Source organism: Rhinatrema bivittatum, chromosome 8, assembly GCF_901001135.1.
Source record: "Rhinatrema bivittatum chromosome 8, aRhiBiv1.1, whole genome shotgun sequence".
Lineage (NCBI taxonomy): Eukaryota > Metazoa > Chordata > Amphibia > Gymnophiona > Rhinatrematidae > Rhinatrema > Rhinatrema bivittatum.
The window spans coordinates 135,928,955-135,941,322 of NC_042622.1; the positions used below are offsets into that span (position 1 = coordinate 135,928,955).

The 12,368-nt window shown below is 43.8% G+C and overlaps 1 protein-coding gene across 3 annotated transcripts in view; it reads right to left on the reverse strand.

Annotated features, from left to right (window-relative positions):
* Positions 1 to 1,412: 1,412 nt before the first annotated feature.
* The window catches only part of PAXX (PAXX non-homologous end joining factor), a 40,195-nt gene continuing 29,239 nt past the window's right edge, over positions 1,413 to 12,368 (reverse strand). For all 3 annotated transcript variants that reach the window (XM_029612195.1, XM_029612196.1, XM_029612197.1), the window contains 2 exons: positions 10,891 to 10,981; positions 1,413 to 2,889 (listed from right to left, as the gene is read on the reverse strand). In XM_029612195.1, coding sequence (XP_029468055.1) covers positions 2,850 to 2,889; positions 10,891 to 10,981 — 131 coding nt within the window. In that variant the 3' untranslated portion in view covers positions 1,413 to 2,849. The remainder of the gene's footprint in view (positions 2,890 to 10,890; positions 10,982 to 12,368) is intronic.

Below are 12,368 nucleotides of genomic sequence, written 5' to 3' on the forward strand. Positions count from 1 at the left end.
CGATGGTATTTAATGCTAGAGCGACTTCCATCGTATGTACCCCAAAACTAGCAATAGTTGTTGGAGGTTATGTGGTGCGATGGGGGTCTTACTACACATTTTGAATAATCTAGGGGTTAGCTCTCAGCAAGGGTTCCCATTCCATGCGGCTCCTGTATAACCAATGAATTACTTTAAGCCACTTTCATTTAACCTTTAAATATAATTCCTTACAGCCAACCTAGTGGCTCAGTAGCAAATGCTGCCCAATGCCATGCCGAGGACCTGTGTATATTTCCAGAGTTCACTGGGGCTGCGGAGGCAGCATTCACAGCCCCAGGGGCTCTGTTGTTGCTCAACCCTTAGAGGTAGATTTTCAAAATGTTCGCGCAGCAGGCGCGAACAAAAGTATGCTGGATTTTATAAGATCCGCGCGTAGCTTATAAAATCCGGGGTCGGCGCGCAAGGCTGCGCAAAATCGGCGGCCTGCGCGCGCTGCGCCGCACAGCCTGCCTTCATTCCCTCCGCCCTCCCCCCACCTTCCCCTACCTATCCCACCCCCCCAGCCCTATCTAAACCCCACCCCTAACTTTGCGCGCGTCGGCCGGCAGCCCCGATCCGTCCTCCAGTCCCGGGGGCTGGTCCGGAGGCCTCGACCACGCCCCCGGGCCGACACCACGCCCCCCGTGCCCGCCCCCGAAACGCCACGGCACGCCCCCCGGACACACCCCCTCCCGCCCCTTTTCGAAAGCCCCGGGACTTACGCGCGTCCTGGGGCTTTACGCGCACCGGCGGCCTATGCAAAATAGGCGCGCCGGCGCGCACGGGCCTTTTAAAATCCACCCCTCAGTGTTCAGACTTGGGTTCTATGTTAACTGGTTTCTGGAGGAAGCCGTGGGGTTTGTGGCCCCTGGTCCAGGACTGTCACAATGGCTGGGCTGACGTGTGAGGAGGATAGTGAGATCGGGGGGGAATTGCTGGGGTTGTGAAAGCTCATGGCACTGTAACCTAACAGAAGGCTGAATTATTTATATTCCACCTTTCAGTCATTTCAAAGCAGATTACATTCAGGCACTGTGGGTATTTCCCTGTCCCCAGAGGGCTCACTAAGTTTGTACCTGAGGCAATGGAGGGTGAAGTGACTTGCCCAAAGTCACAAAAAGTGGCAGCAGGATTTGAATCCTGGCTTTCTGGATTGAGCTGGAAGCCCAAAAAAGCAGAAAGAAACTGCCGGGCAAAACCAAAAAAACCAACCGTGCTTTACAGTAGTACTCATGTCCTGTGCACTTTGAAGCATGTGATACACACAATGTACGTTAGCACACATCATGTGTGCAGCACACTTATCAAATGTATTAAAAGCATGCACGCAGTATGATTTCTCAAGGGATTAGGAAAGGTGACACAAGAAAGAAAAAAACAGACCCACAGCGCTGTAAACAAATTTAAATTTTATTTAGAATAAGTTATAGGGCATAAGATTTAGCAGGAAAAACATTAAAAACGCACACAAATTTAGTCATAAAAGCAAAAAAGGGGAGCAACTAAGATAATACATTTGGGACGTCATAGAGGCTATATGGTTTGATGTGTTTGGGTGATAAAATTACTTTAATGATACAGAATATGCATGCAGGCTGCACTCTCAAATGTACTCCATTACAGATTAAAAACCATTTCTTAGTGGACAGAAAACACTGAGCATGTTCTCTCCTGGCTCCATGTCACACAATATAAGCACTGTCCATATTAAAAAAAACACATCCTGAGCATAGTATTCTATTTTAACCATGCAGTGGCAAATTGTAAATAAAAGGAGCACTAGAAACCAATTACGGTAAGTAGCGCAGATTCTATAGCAGAGATAAGGGCCTGAAGCCTCTCTAAGGGGAATGAAAAAATAGACTTGAACAGCTGCGGTTCATCTTCTCTGTCCCCCAGAGATAAAAAGTAAAGAGAGTTTCTACAAAGATAAGCCCTGGAGAAAAGAGGAGTTTTGTTGACCAGCTGCCACCTGCAGCACACTTAAGCTTTTAGGTGAATGAATGAGACGAGAATTTCATGCTACAGACTTAAAAAACGGTACTGTCCCGTCTGTAACTATTTCTGAGACTGTTCAACGTGGCCAGGACAGCATCAGGGACCAAGCCTCCCAATCAGCCAGGAGTATCCCCAACTTACCATGGCAGTCAAGGTCTCTCACCACTCATTACAACTTACAGGCACTCAACCTCTAAAATAAGGAACACCGCTAAAAGAAACAGAGTGGCCTCATACTATTTTCTGAGCACTTTTCCACCACACAACCCAGTGAAGGATACTAAGCCACAGAGACCGGTGCTGGTCAGAGATAGCGTGTGAAAGGCAAGCACCTCTCTTGCAGCTAAGGAACTGCCATTTGAGTGACACAAACAGTGCTTCCCAATCCTATCCGGGGGGTGGAGAAGAAGACACATCCACCCAGTATCAGTCGAATTTTCAAGATATCTAATGAATATGGATGAGATAAAAACTGCACTGGAGACCCAGCGTGTGGAAATCTATTTCATGCATATTCATTGTGGATATCCCAAAAAGCAGACTGGCTGGGTGTTCCAAGGTTTGGGAAGTCCTGCTCTATGGTATATCCCTCACCTCTCACCCAACCAGATATTCAAAGAGCACAGTTAACTAGGCCATGAACCTCGATTCCCAGATTTCATTCTCTAACTGTGACAGGATACCATCCTCCCAGTACAAAAACTCTCTTTTTCCAATATCTGTGGCAGAAAAAAAAATTCCTGAAATAAAAACAAAGTTCATTGAAGTCTGCTTAAAACCTTCATTTAAAAAAAAAGTCTTCATGTTCCTTCTCTTCCTCATAGCCTTTGTCAGGAGTCCTCGAAGTCTACTCCTGAAGCTGCCTTTTTACTGGAAGGGTCAGAGAAAAAAAGATTATCAGAATTTACAGAATAAGGAGTTAGAGCTGTGGATGATTCTGACATCTTCATTAGTAACTGGCATTTGAGAGCATATGGCTTTTAGGAGAGAGAGAGCGCACAGAGAAACATCCCACGGCACTCAGAGGAGGAAGGATAAGAAGGACTGCTGGGATACATAGAGGAAGACATGGGAGGCAGAATAAGCCTTTCATATAAACCAGGGCAAACAGTGTCTGTGTGATACTCATCAGCCCAAAAGGATGGCGGGTACAATTAAAAATGCTTTATCATATGTAGCAGAAACATAAATATAAACAGTAAAACAAAACTTTAAATACATACAAAAAGGGAAATAACCCTAAAGAGATCCCACCATGCTCATGTTTTGGCAAAGTTAGCTGCTTTTGAAGCATTTCTGAGAGGACGACAGTGCACTATTTATATTGTCCCTTCAGTGCTCCATCTGCTTATCCCATCCTGCAATTCAGGATTATATTTTGCCGATTTGTATTTGTCATTCAGTTTTGTTTTTTTTTTCTATTTTTGTCAGGGAGGGTAACTATCAAACAACTACACACACAAGTACATAGCCACGTGGAGCTCTAGTACAGTATTGCATATAACTTGCACGTATCAAATACATGCAGATTATAAATACACAAGTCTACCCCCTACCATATGAGCATGAGTTTCCTTATGCATGACTATCTACACAGCATTAAAAATGCATATTTTTCCTACCCATTTTAAAATGTGTGTGTGTATTTTATTCACAAAAAAAAAAAAAAGATTGACTTGCCTACGTTGCCTTATTTTTATGTGCTGAAGTTGGTAGGTTTTTTATTTTTACTTTCATTTTTCTTTTTATTCAGAACTTGCTTGTTAGAGAATGATATGGGTAATTTAGAGTCAATCACATCTGGGTGCTTTTTGTGTACAGTGAATATACCACAAGAGAGGGTGCCTTTTGTGTACTCCATCTGGGCTACTTCAGCCTTATACAACTTCTCTACTGGGTTACCCCAAAGATAGTTCCTTGTTTTGCAAGTTAGAAGATGCAACCCTACAAACAATGGGCTTCAGAGCAACTGTCAGCTTTCACCCATGGTCTAGTTTTAAAGCTGCTCTATCGCCTTTTTAAAATGTTAGCACCAGCAGCTTGATTCCATTCTGGTTAAAGTGGAACCCATCCTGTTAGAACAGGCTTCCCTTTCCACAGAATGTTCCCCAATTCTTAACAAATCTAAAAGCCTCTTCCCTGAACCATTGTCTCATCCTCACATTGAAACTCTGGAGCTCAGCTTGCCGCTAGGGTCTTGCAATCCCTTGGAATAGGGATCATTTCTCAGAATGCAACCCTGAAGGTTCTGGATTTCAGTTTCCTCCTTACGTGCCTAACTTCCAGAACCTCTCTCCTGCACCTTCCTGTCACTGGCACCCATATATACCACATGGGTCACAGTTGGCTCCTCCTCAGCACTCTCTAAAATCTTATCTAAGTGGCACATGAGATTTGCTACATTCACACCAGTCAAGCAAGTTATCCTCATGCCCACCAGCTACCAACATTCCTAATTTATTAAATCACCCACTAATATTGCCATCTTAACCCTTTCTCCCAAATGAATATAGCCATAAATTATTTGCCACTTTAGTTAATACCCTATATACTACATATCATGGGGACCCCTTTTCTTGATGGGAGATCTTGTGTACAAGATCCCCAATCGGATAAATACCCAGTTCCCGCCAAAATCCGGAATCTGAAAGGCAAACGTTTTGAGTTTCTTTGCCAGAAACTACAATCATGGGATGTTCGGAGGACTCTTCATCCCGGGGTCAAGGAATTCACACATATCTCATGTGCCCATGACACCTTATCCAGAATAGATAACATCTTAATTTCCCGGGGATGTTTTCTAATATTGTTATGGCAGATATAGGAAATCTAATCATTTCAGATCTCTCGCTGCTTTGGATAAATTGGAAAGGTGGAGACACAGAATTTAAGGAAAACTTATGGAAGTTTCTTAATTGGTTATGAAATGATGTTGTGTTTCTTTGTCAAAAATGGAAAGATTTTGAATGCAATAATGCTCAGCATAAAGACACGCCAGCGCTTTTTTGGGAAACTAGCAAGGTGGTGATGCAGGGGGAAATAATTGCTTATTTTATTGCAAGGAACAAGCAGCTGAATACATCTGTTATTCAGTTAGAACAACTGGCAATGGTAAAAGATAGAGGAGTATGAAATGGCTGTACATTGGCTAAAATTGAATATAGGAACATCTTGGAAAATTTAAATACTCTGATCCCAAAGAACATTGAAAATGTTAAATAAGTCAGAGCATAATCTTTTCTATTTTGGCAATAAGGCAGGCAAATCCTTAGCCAACGTAGCTCGTGTATGGAGGGAGAAATCATTTATAGAATGGGTAAAAAATGCTCAAAATTTTATAGTGACCAGAGAGTTTGACATCTGTGCGGTCTTCTGACATTTTTATGAACACCTAATATTCCTCCACAGACATAAAGGAAGAAAAATTTTTTCAAAATGTGGTTTTGCCCCAATTAACAGAACAAATTCATTTGCTGAATAAGCCTATTCAAGCATTTGAGGTTTCCCAAGTAATTAAGGGCAGTAAATTCTGCAAAGCTCCAGGTCCTGATGGGTTTTCATATGACTACTACTACTACTACAAATTGTTAAGCCCACAAGTTTCTGTCCCCATGGAGAGCTATTTTAGACAGGCCCTTCAGGATGATTCTTTTCCTTCACATTTTAACAATGCCCATATAACGATACTAGCCAAACCAGGGAAAGACCTGTTGCCCCCAGCTTTGTACCCACCCATATCATTTTTAAACTGTGATTTAAAAATATTAACCAAAGTCCTGGCAGATTGTCTAAGTCGGGTCATTTCTTCCCTCATCTCCAACAATAAGGTGGACTTTGTGAAGGGTAAAGTAGCCTGCTCCCATATAGTTAGGCTAATAACTACTGTGTCACTATGTAAAACGAATCCTACCACAAACCACCTTAACCACAAAAATGTATACAATTATAGAAAGACCGTCATAATAGGCTTCATCAGTAAAGTGTAAACACCTTGGTAGCTGAAGGCTAAATAAGGCTACCAAGGTGTTTAATACGCTTTACTGTTGAAGCCTATTATGACTGTCTTTCAATAATTGTATACATTTTTGTGGTTGAGGTGGTTTGTGGTAGGATTATTTTGGTTTCCACGCACATTAATTAATATCTGGGGACGTTGATTGTTTTAACTATGTAAAACTAAACATATCCCTGCTGTAGCCATAGGGTTTGATTCTGAAAAAGCCTTTGATAGAGTCTCCTGGCCCTACTTATTCTTGGTATTGGATCTCTTTGGTTTCAAGAGCTCTTTTCTATAATATCTCAATCTTTTATACTGATCTCCATGTTCTAATATTATTGCCGATGGTTTTAAGTCAGATGCTTTCCAATTGCAAAGGAGGGTCAGGCAAGGTTCCCCTTTACTGTATATCTTGACCACTGACCCATTGTTTTGGAAAATTAAAGCAGAGGATCTATAAAAGGGCTTGGGGAGAAGGGCATGAATTCAAAATAATGGCCCTTTGCCGATAACTTCTTAATTTTTCTTTCGACACCAAAGGAATCTTTGGAGAAGGTCCTTCAAGTCCAGACTCTCTTTGGGGTATTTTCAGGCTTGAAAATTAATAGGGACAAGTCAGAAGTCTTAGACATTTCAGGTACCTTGAAGAGTTCATGGGATGGGACTTTCCCGTTAAAGTGGATAACTGGAGACATGAGGTATTTGGGGATCAAAATCCCAGGGGATATTAATTGAGTATATGAGACAAATGTTCAACCCTTATTGAAAAATGTGAGAGCTTCTCTCCAACATTGGCACGATCTTCCACTCTCCATCATGGGTGGAATACAACTTGTGAAAATGATGGAAGTGCCTAAATGGTTATATGCCTTACAAATGCTACCCATCTGGTTGCACAAACAAGATCTCCAGGAGTTACACCAGGCTTTTAGGGCTTTTATTTGGAAAAGAAAGAGAGAAAGGATCTCTATGAAACATTTGATGGGCACGGAGCACGGAGGGTTGAAGTGTCCCAATATGCAATTTTATAACTTAGCATGTATGCTACGACACATGTTTGATGGGATATTTGAAACTTCTAATTTCTTTTCTCAGACCACTTTGTACCACTGGTTGGATCCCCTCTAATTGAACTCTTTGATTCAAGTTTCTGGGATACATATTCCAGGGGAACTTAAGGGACATTTATTTATTAGATCCTAGCCTGGGCATATTTGTGCAAGACGCTATTACACAGCGACACATGCTCCTCATTTCTTACTGTTAGGGATAACCCGCAGTTCTTGCCAGGCCTGACCAATCTGATCTTTCGAAATTGGTGCGAAAAGAGTCTTCAGTATTTGCATTAGTTTTTCATGCCGGACTTTAGCATGATGTTGAGCTTTCACGACTTACAATCTAAATTTTAGTTGTCTTCTAAAGAATTTTATGCATACCTGCAAGTGAGACACTATCTATCAGGTATTTTTAAAATACACCCAAATTTCAGGATGCTGGGGCCCCTTGAGGAAGTATTAGTTGAGAGTAAAAGAAACTACCCAACTTATACTAAATGTATGTGCAGATTGCTGCTTATTCCACAGGAGAATATCCTTCTTTCTATCTTTAATAAGTGGGCAGAATGGCCTGAATTTCAATTGACATGACAGGAATTTTAGTCTTGTTTTTCCAAAATAAGTAAAATCACAGAAAATGTTACTTTACGGGAAACGCAATACAGATTTTTGCAACAATCTTACTTAGCGCTAGATAGGGCTTATAAAACTAAACTTAACACGTCTCCAATTTGTGGGAAATGTGGAGGGGTCACAGGGACCTACCTACATTGTTTCTTGAGTTGCCCCAAAATTTATCACTTTTGGACTCAAATACGACAGCCAAATTCACTTCAGACTCCAAAATAGAACACTTCAGGGTTTGGCAGGATTACATTGACTCGCTATCTCCTTTACCCAGAAATACAATCTTCAATTTGTGATGAAACTCCGACTTGATCCCTAGACATGTTTCAGTGCTGCATCCCTTTCGAATAGGTTCTCTGGGTAAATTTAGTGTCAAATGTTGCCCCCCCAAGAGAGGACTCTGGACCTTGCTGGTATGTTTCATTTAATTTTTGTGTTTCTATGCCCTCTCTTGTCTATTATAATATGTGACAGAGGTTTGCCATTCACTATATGTACCTGTCTACAATTTCTACCATAGAATGCCTGGGAACATGGGGGGAGGGTGGGATTAATGCATCAAAGAGACTCATTCAACTGCTTATTGACTAATGTATTGTCTCGCTGCAATTTTCTTCAAATTGTCTTTTTCATTCATTCAAGAGACTGTAACTGTTGACCTGTTTATTGCACTGCTTTGTATAAGTAGTACTGTTTATGGTCTCTCTGATGGGAAAAATCAATAAACATGTTTAACACAAAAAAACCAAAATCATAAGCAAATAAAATAGCAATAATTAAACAGAAACCCAATAAAACAGAAAAACACTAACACAGGGTCAAACACTAAAAATCAAAACTAGAGGCTTCAACGAACTAGCTTAGCCCAACCAAACATAATTCATATCCTCATGCAACAAGGGATGAGTCACTAAAAGCCTGATTAAAAAGCCACATCTTAATAGCTTTGCAGAACCTGAGATATTTCGTTTCGCGATGACATAACTCCTCACCCCTCCCATTCCTCTTCCCCCATCCCCTGGAGGAAATACTGCCAAAAACCATCTGAAAGGTCACACTGTTCATCGTTAGATCCAACAAAGGCAAATAGTAGTCAAACTAGGAACCCAAATCATATACAAAGAGTGAATGTTTTTGGTTAAAGAGACTAATTTTGAGATTACATAGCAATTATACTGACAAAACCTTATAAAGGTTGCACTTCCTTGCCGGACACTTCCTTCCTTTTGTCTTTCTTACTCATACTAGATCTGCAATACAGATAACTGTATTTCATTTTTCCTTGGAGTGTGCCAGAGTGCCATAATTTATCTGCCTCCTCCCAGGCACTGATTCACACCCACAAGCTCTCACCCAGGTTGCCATTGACATCCACACACACAAGCTCTCACCCAGGCTTCCATTCACATCCACACACAAGCTCTCACGCAAGCACCCATTCACACACAGACACACCAGCTCTCACCCAGGCACTCATTCACACACAGACACACCAGCTCTCACCCAGGCACTCATTCACACACAGACACACAAGCTCTCACCCAGGCACTCATTCACACACAGACACACCAGCTCTCACCCATTCACACACAGACACACAAGCTCTCACCCAGGCACTCATTCACACACAGACACACCAGCTCTCACCCATTCACACACAGACACACCAGCTCTCACCCAGGCACTCATTCACACACAGACACACAAGCTCTCACCCAGGCACTCATTCACACACAGACACACCAGCTCTCACCCATTCACACACAGACACACAAGCTCTCACCCAGGCACTCATTCACACACAGACACACCAGCTCTCACCCATTCACACACAGACACACCAGCTCTCACCCAGGCACTCATTCACACACAGACACACAAGCTCTCACCCAGGCACTCATTCACACCCACACCCACAAACCCTCACCAAAAACTTCTTCCTTCACTGCAGGGATGGGCTCCAGTTCTGCCGTGGCTTTACTCCAGCGGGCTGCCTTTTTTTGCCGTCACGGGGATGGGCTCCCGTGGTGGCCTCCGTCTGGGTCAGATTTCCTCTTCACCGCCACGGGGATGAGCTCCCTTGGCGGCCTTGCTTCGTTGGGGCTCGATACTGCCATTCCTCCCACCCCACCTCCGGGCTATGCGATGCCTGCCTCACCGACCAATCAAAGGCTTCCTCCCTTCTTCCTACTCCCACTGGCAGGTAGAAGGGAGGAGGCTTCTGACTGGCCTGTGCGGGGGGCAAGCAGAATGAAGGACGCTTCCCATTGGGCAGTGGGGGTAGGAAGAAACGAGGCTTCCAATTGGCCCGCAGGGGCTGGAAAAAGGGAGAAGGATAGTACAACGGGGTAGAGGGACACCGGGAGACGCGACACACCTGCCGGTGTTTGGCGACACACCGGTTGAGAAGCGGTGCTTTAGATTGGGCCTGGAATCTGGGTCAACACCCCTTTCCAGATCTCAGTGTCCAGGTTCTCAGAGCTGTGGCTGCTCAAAAACTACCAGCACTAATGAGAGAGCAGCCTCGCGGGAAGCACATCACTCCAGCAGTACTTCTCCCGCTGAATACCAACATAGAGTGAAGGAGACAGCAACACAGTGAGGATTTTCTGCCCCTGAGTAGTCTGGCATGGCACTGCTGCTGTTTAGCACACTGGAATGTGTTTTATTTTATTATGTTTGATCTGGCCTGTGTTTTCTTGGCTAGAGATCCCAGGTACCACCCACATTTTCAATCAGAATTTCTGTGTCTTATAACACTCACCATAAGGACTTTGCCCTCCCTCAGGGCCCTCAGCAGTTCCCAAACATTCTAACAGATATGAAGATTGGAGTCTCAAACTGATGAGGTGGGGGCGGTGCTGACAGAAGACCGTTCATGCGAAGATTCCAGTAGGGCAAGCAGAGGGTGCCACAGGGCAGGACTGAGTTGTGGTGTCAGTACTGGAATAGCAGAGTGCGGTACTGAGATGCATTGGTAGAGCTGGGTGGAAGAAGTCTGCACACGACCTCTCTTACCTTGTCCAGTCTCTAATGTTATATGCCTGAAGCATGAAAGTATGACTAGTTGTATAAAATCATCAGTAGAGGCTTCCTCCTGGCAGTACAGAGTTCATGGGAAGCTCTAGGGTCTTCAGCATCAGCAGAAAAATTGTCATTTCCCTCTCAGAGGATTGGGGCTTAGACCTTTACCTTTTGAAGCCAGGGTTAATTAGGGACTCCCCTGGGATTCTCTTGCTGACTTTAGCTGACCCTCCTCTGCTGATTTTTCTGAAATCCAAAGCTGAGAAAAAAATAAAAAATAAAGTAGTGGACATAGATGAAATTAAAAGACCCTGCAGGAGAGGGGGAGGAGGGGGAAAAACACACATCTGTAAAGGGACATCTATCGCCATCTGTGCTGGAAAGCAGCAGACATGGACACGTATGCAACAACTTTCAGTTTGCATTTTTGCCTGTAGAGAAAAACTGTTGTTTTTTTTACCCAGTAGCTTCCTCCTGCAACTTTGTATCTCCATCTCAATCAGAACCATGAGCCTTCATTAACAATTACCTGGAGATTTCTCTATTTTATATTCTCTCCTAACAGATGTTAATCTAATCATCACAGTGACAGTGCTCAGCCAGGGGCCAGGCACCAGGGCTTCTTCCAGAACCTTGCAATCATGAGTCCCAAATCTGGCCACTAGATGTCACCATTGTGCAGAGTCTGGAATCCCTTTCCCCTGGGCTGCGAATGCTGCCACTGCAGCCCCCCCAGCCAGCTATGCCTTGGCCCAGGAAAAGAATCCAGGCCCTCCACACAGTAGTGAGCAGCATTGCCACCAAAAAAAGGCCAAACAGCTGGAGCAAGAGGTGTAAAGTCAGAGTTTCCCTCTCCACACAGGACAGCTTTTCCAACCCTAGGTTTTCTTGCTTAACTAAAGGCCTAGAACCAGCATTTGTGGAGTTATGAAGAAAGAGTTTTCTGTCAAACTTTCTTAGCTTCAGCCCTCCCAATTCTGCTCTTCTTCTTGGTTCACCTTCCTTTTTAATCCAAGAGTTTTATTTTGGGGTTTTTTGAGCTGCACTGGGGGAACCTCATAGAACTTCATAGGCTGGGTGCAAGAACTTTATACCTATTCTAAATTAAGGAGGATTAGAGGATTATGATAATCCACATGACACAGCAACTAATGTAGGGGCATTTCTGAAGGGAGACTTTAGCCCAGTCTTGGCTTTCTGACATCACCTTGCTGAAGCACGCTAGCACCTGTGGTGCAGATTTCAAAATGGAAGATATAGGACTAGGCATCCAACAAAGCACTGGGATGCAGGCTCTAAAGACAAGGGTAGCTGAGCACCTCTTTTCGACTGCTGGATCACCTGCGCAACTCCTGTGTATCTGGGAACAGGTTCCTGGTGAAGGGCGGAATAGCAGCACTGCAGTGTGCCAGCACTAGTGAGCCAGTCCCACTGTGATGTAACAGCTTTCCCAAAACATCACACACTTGCTTCATTCATGAGGCCACAGACATCAGAAAGTCAGGGATGGGCTGGCCTAGTAGCTTGCTGTGATCTGTCAGAGGGACCCAGATTCAACTCCCAGGTCAGATCTTCCATTCCCCAGGCCAGGGCTGAAAATGTTGTGGAGGCAGCGTTCACAGACCCTGGGGAGAGGGAGGGCAGAG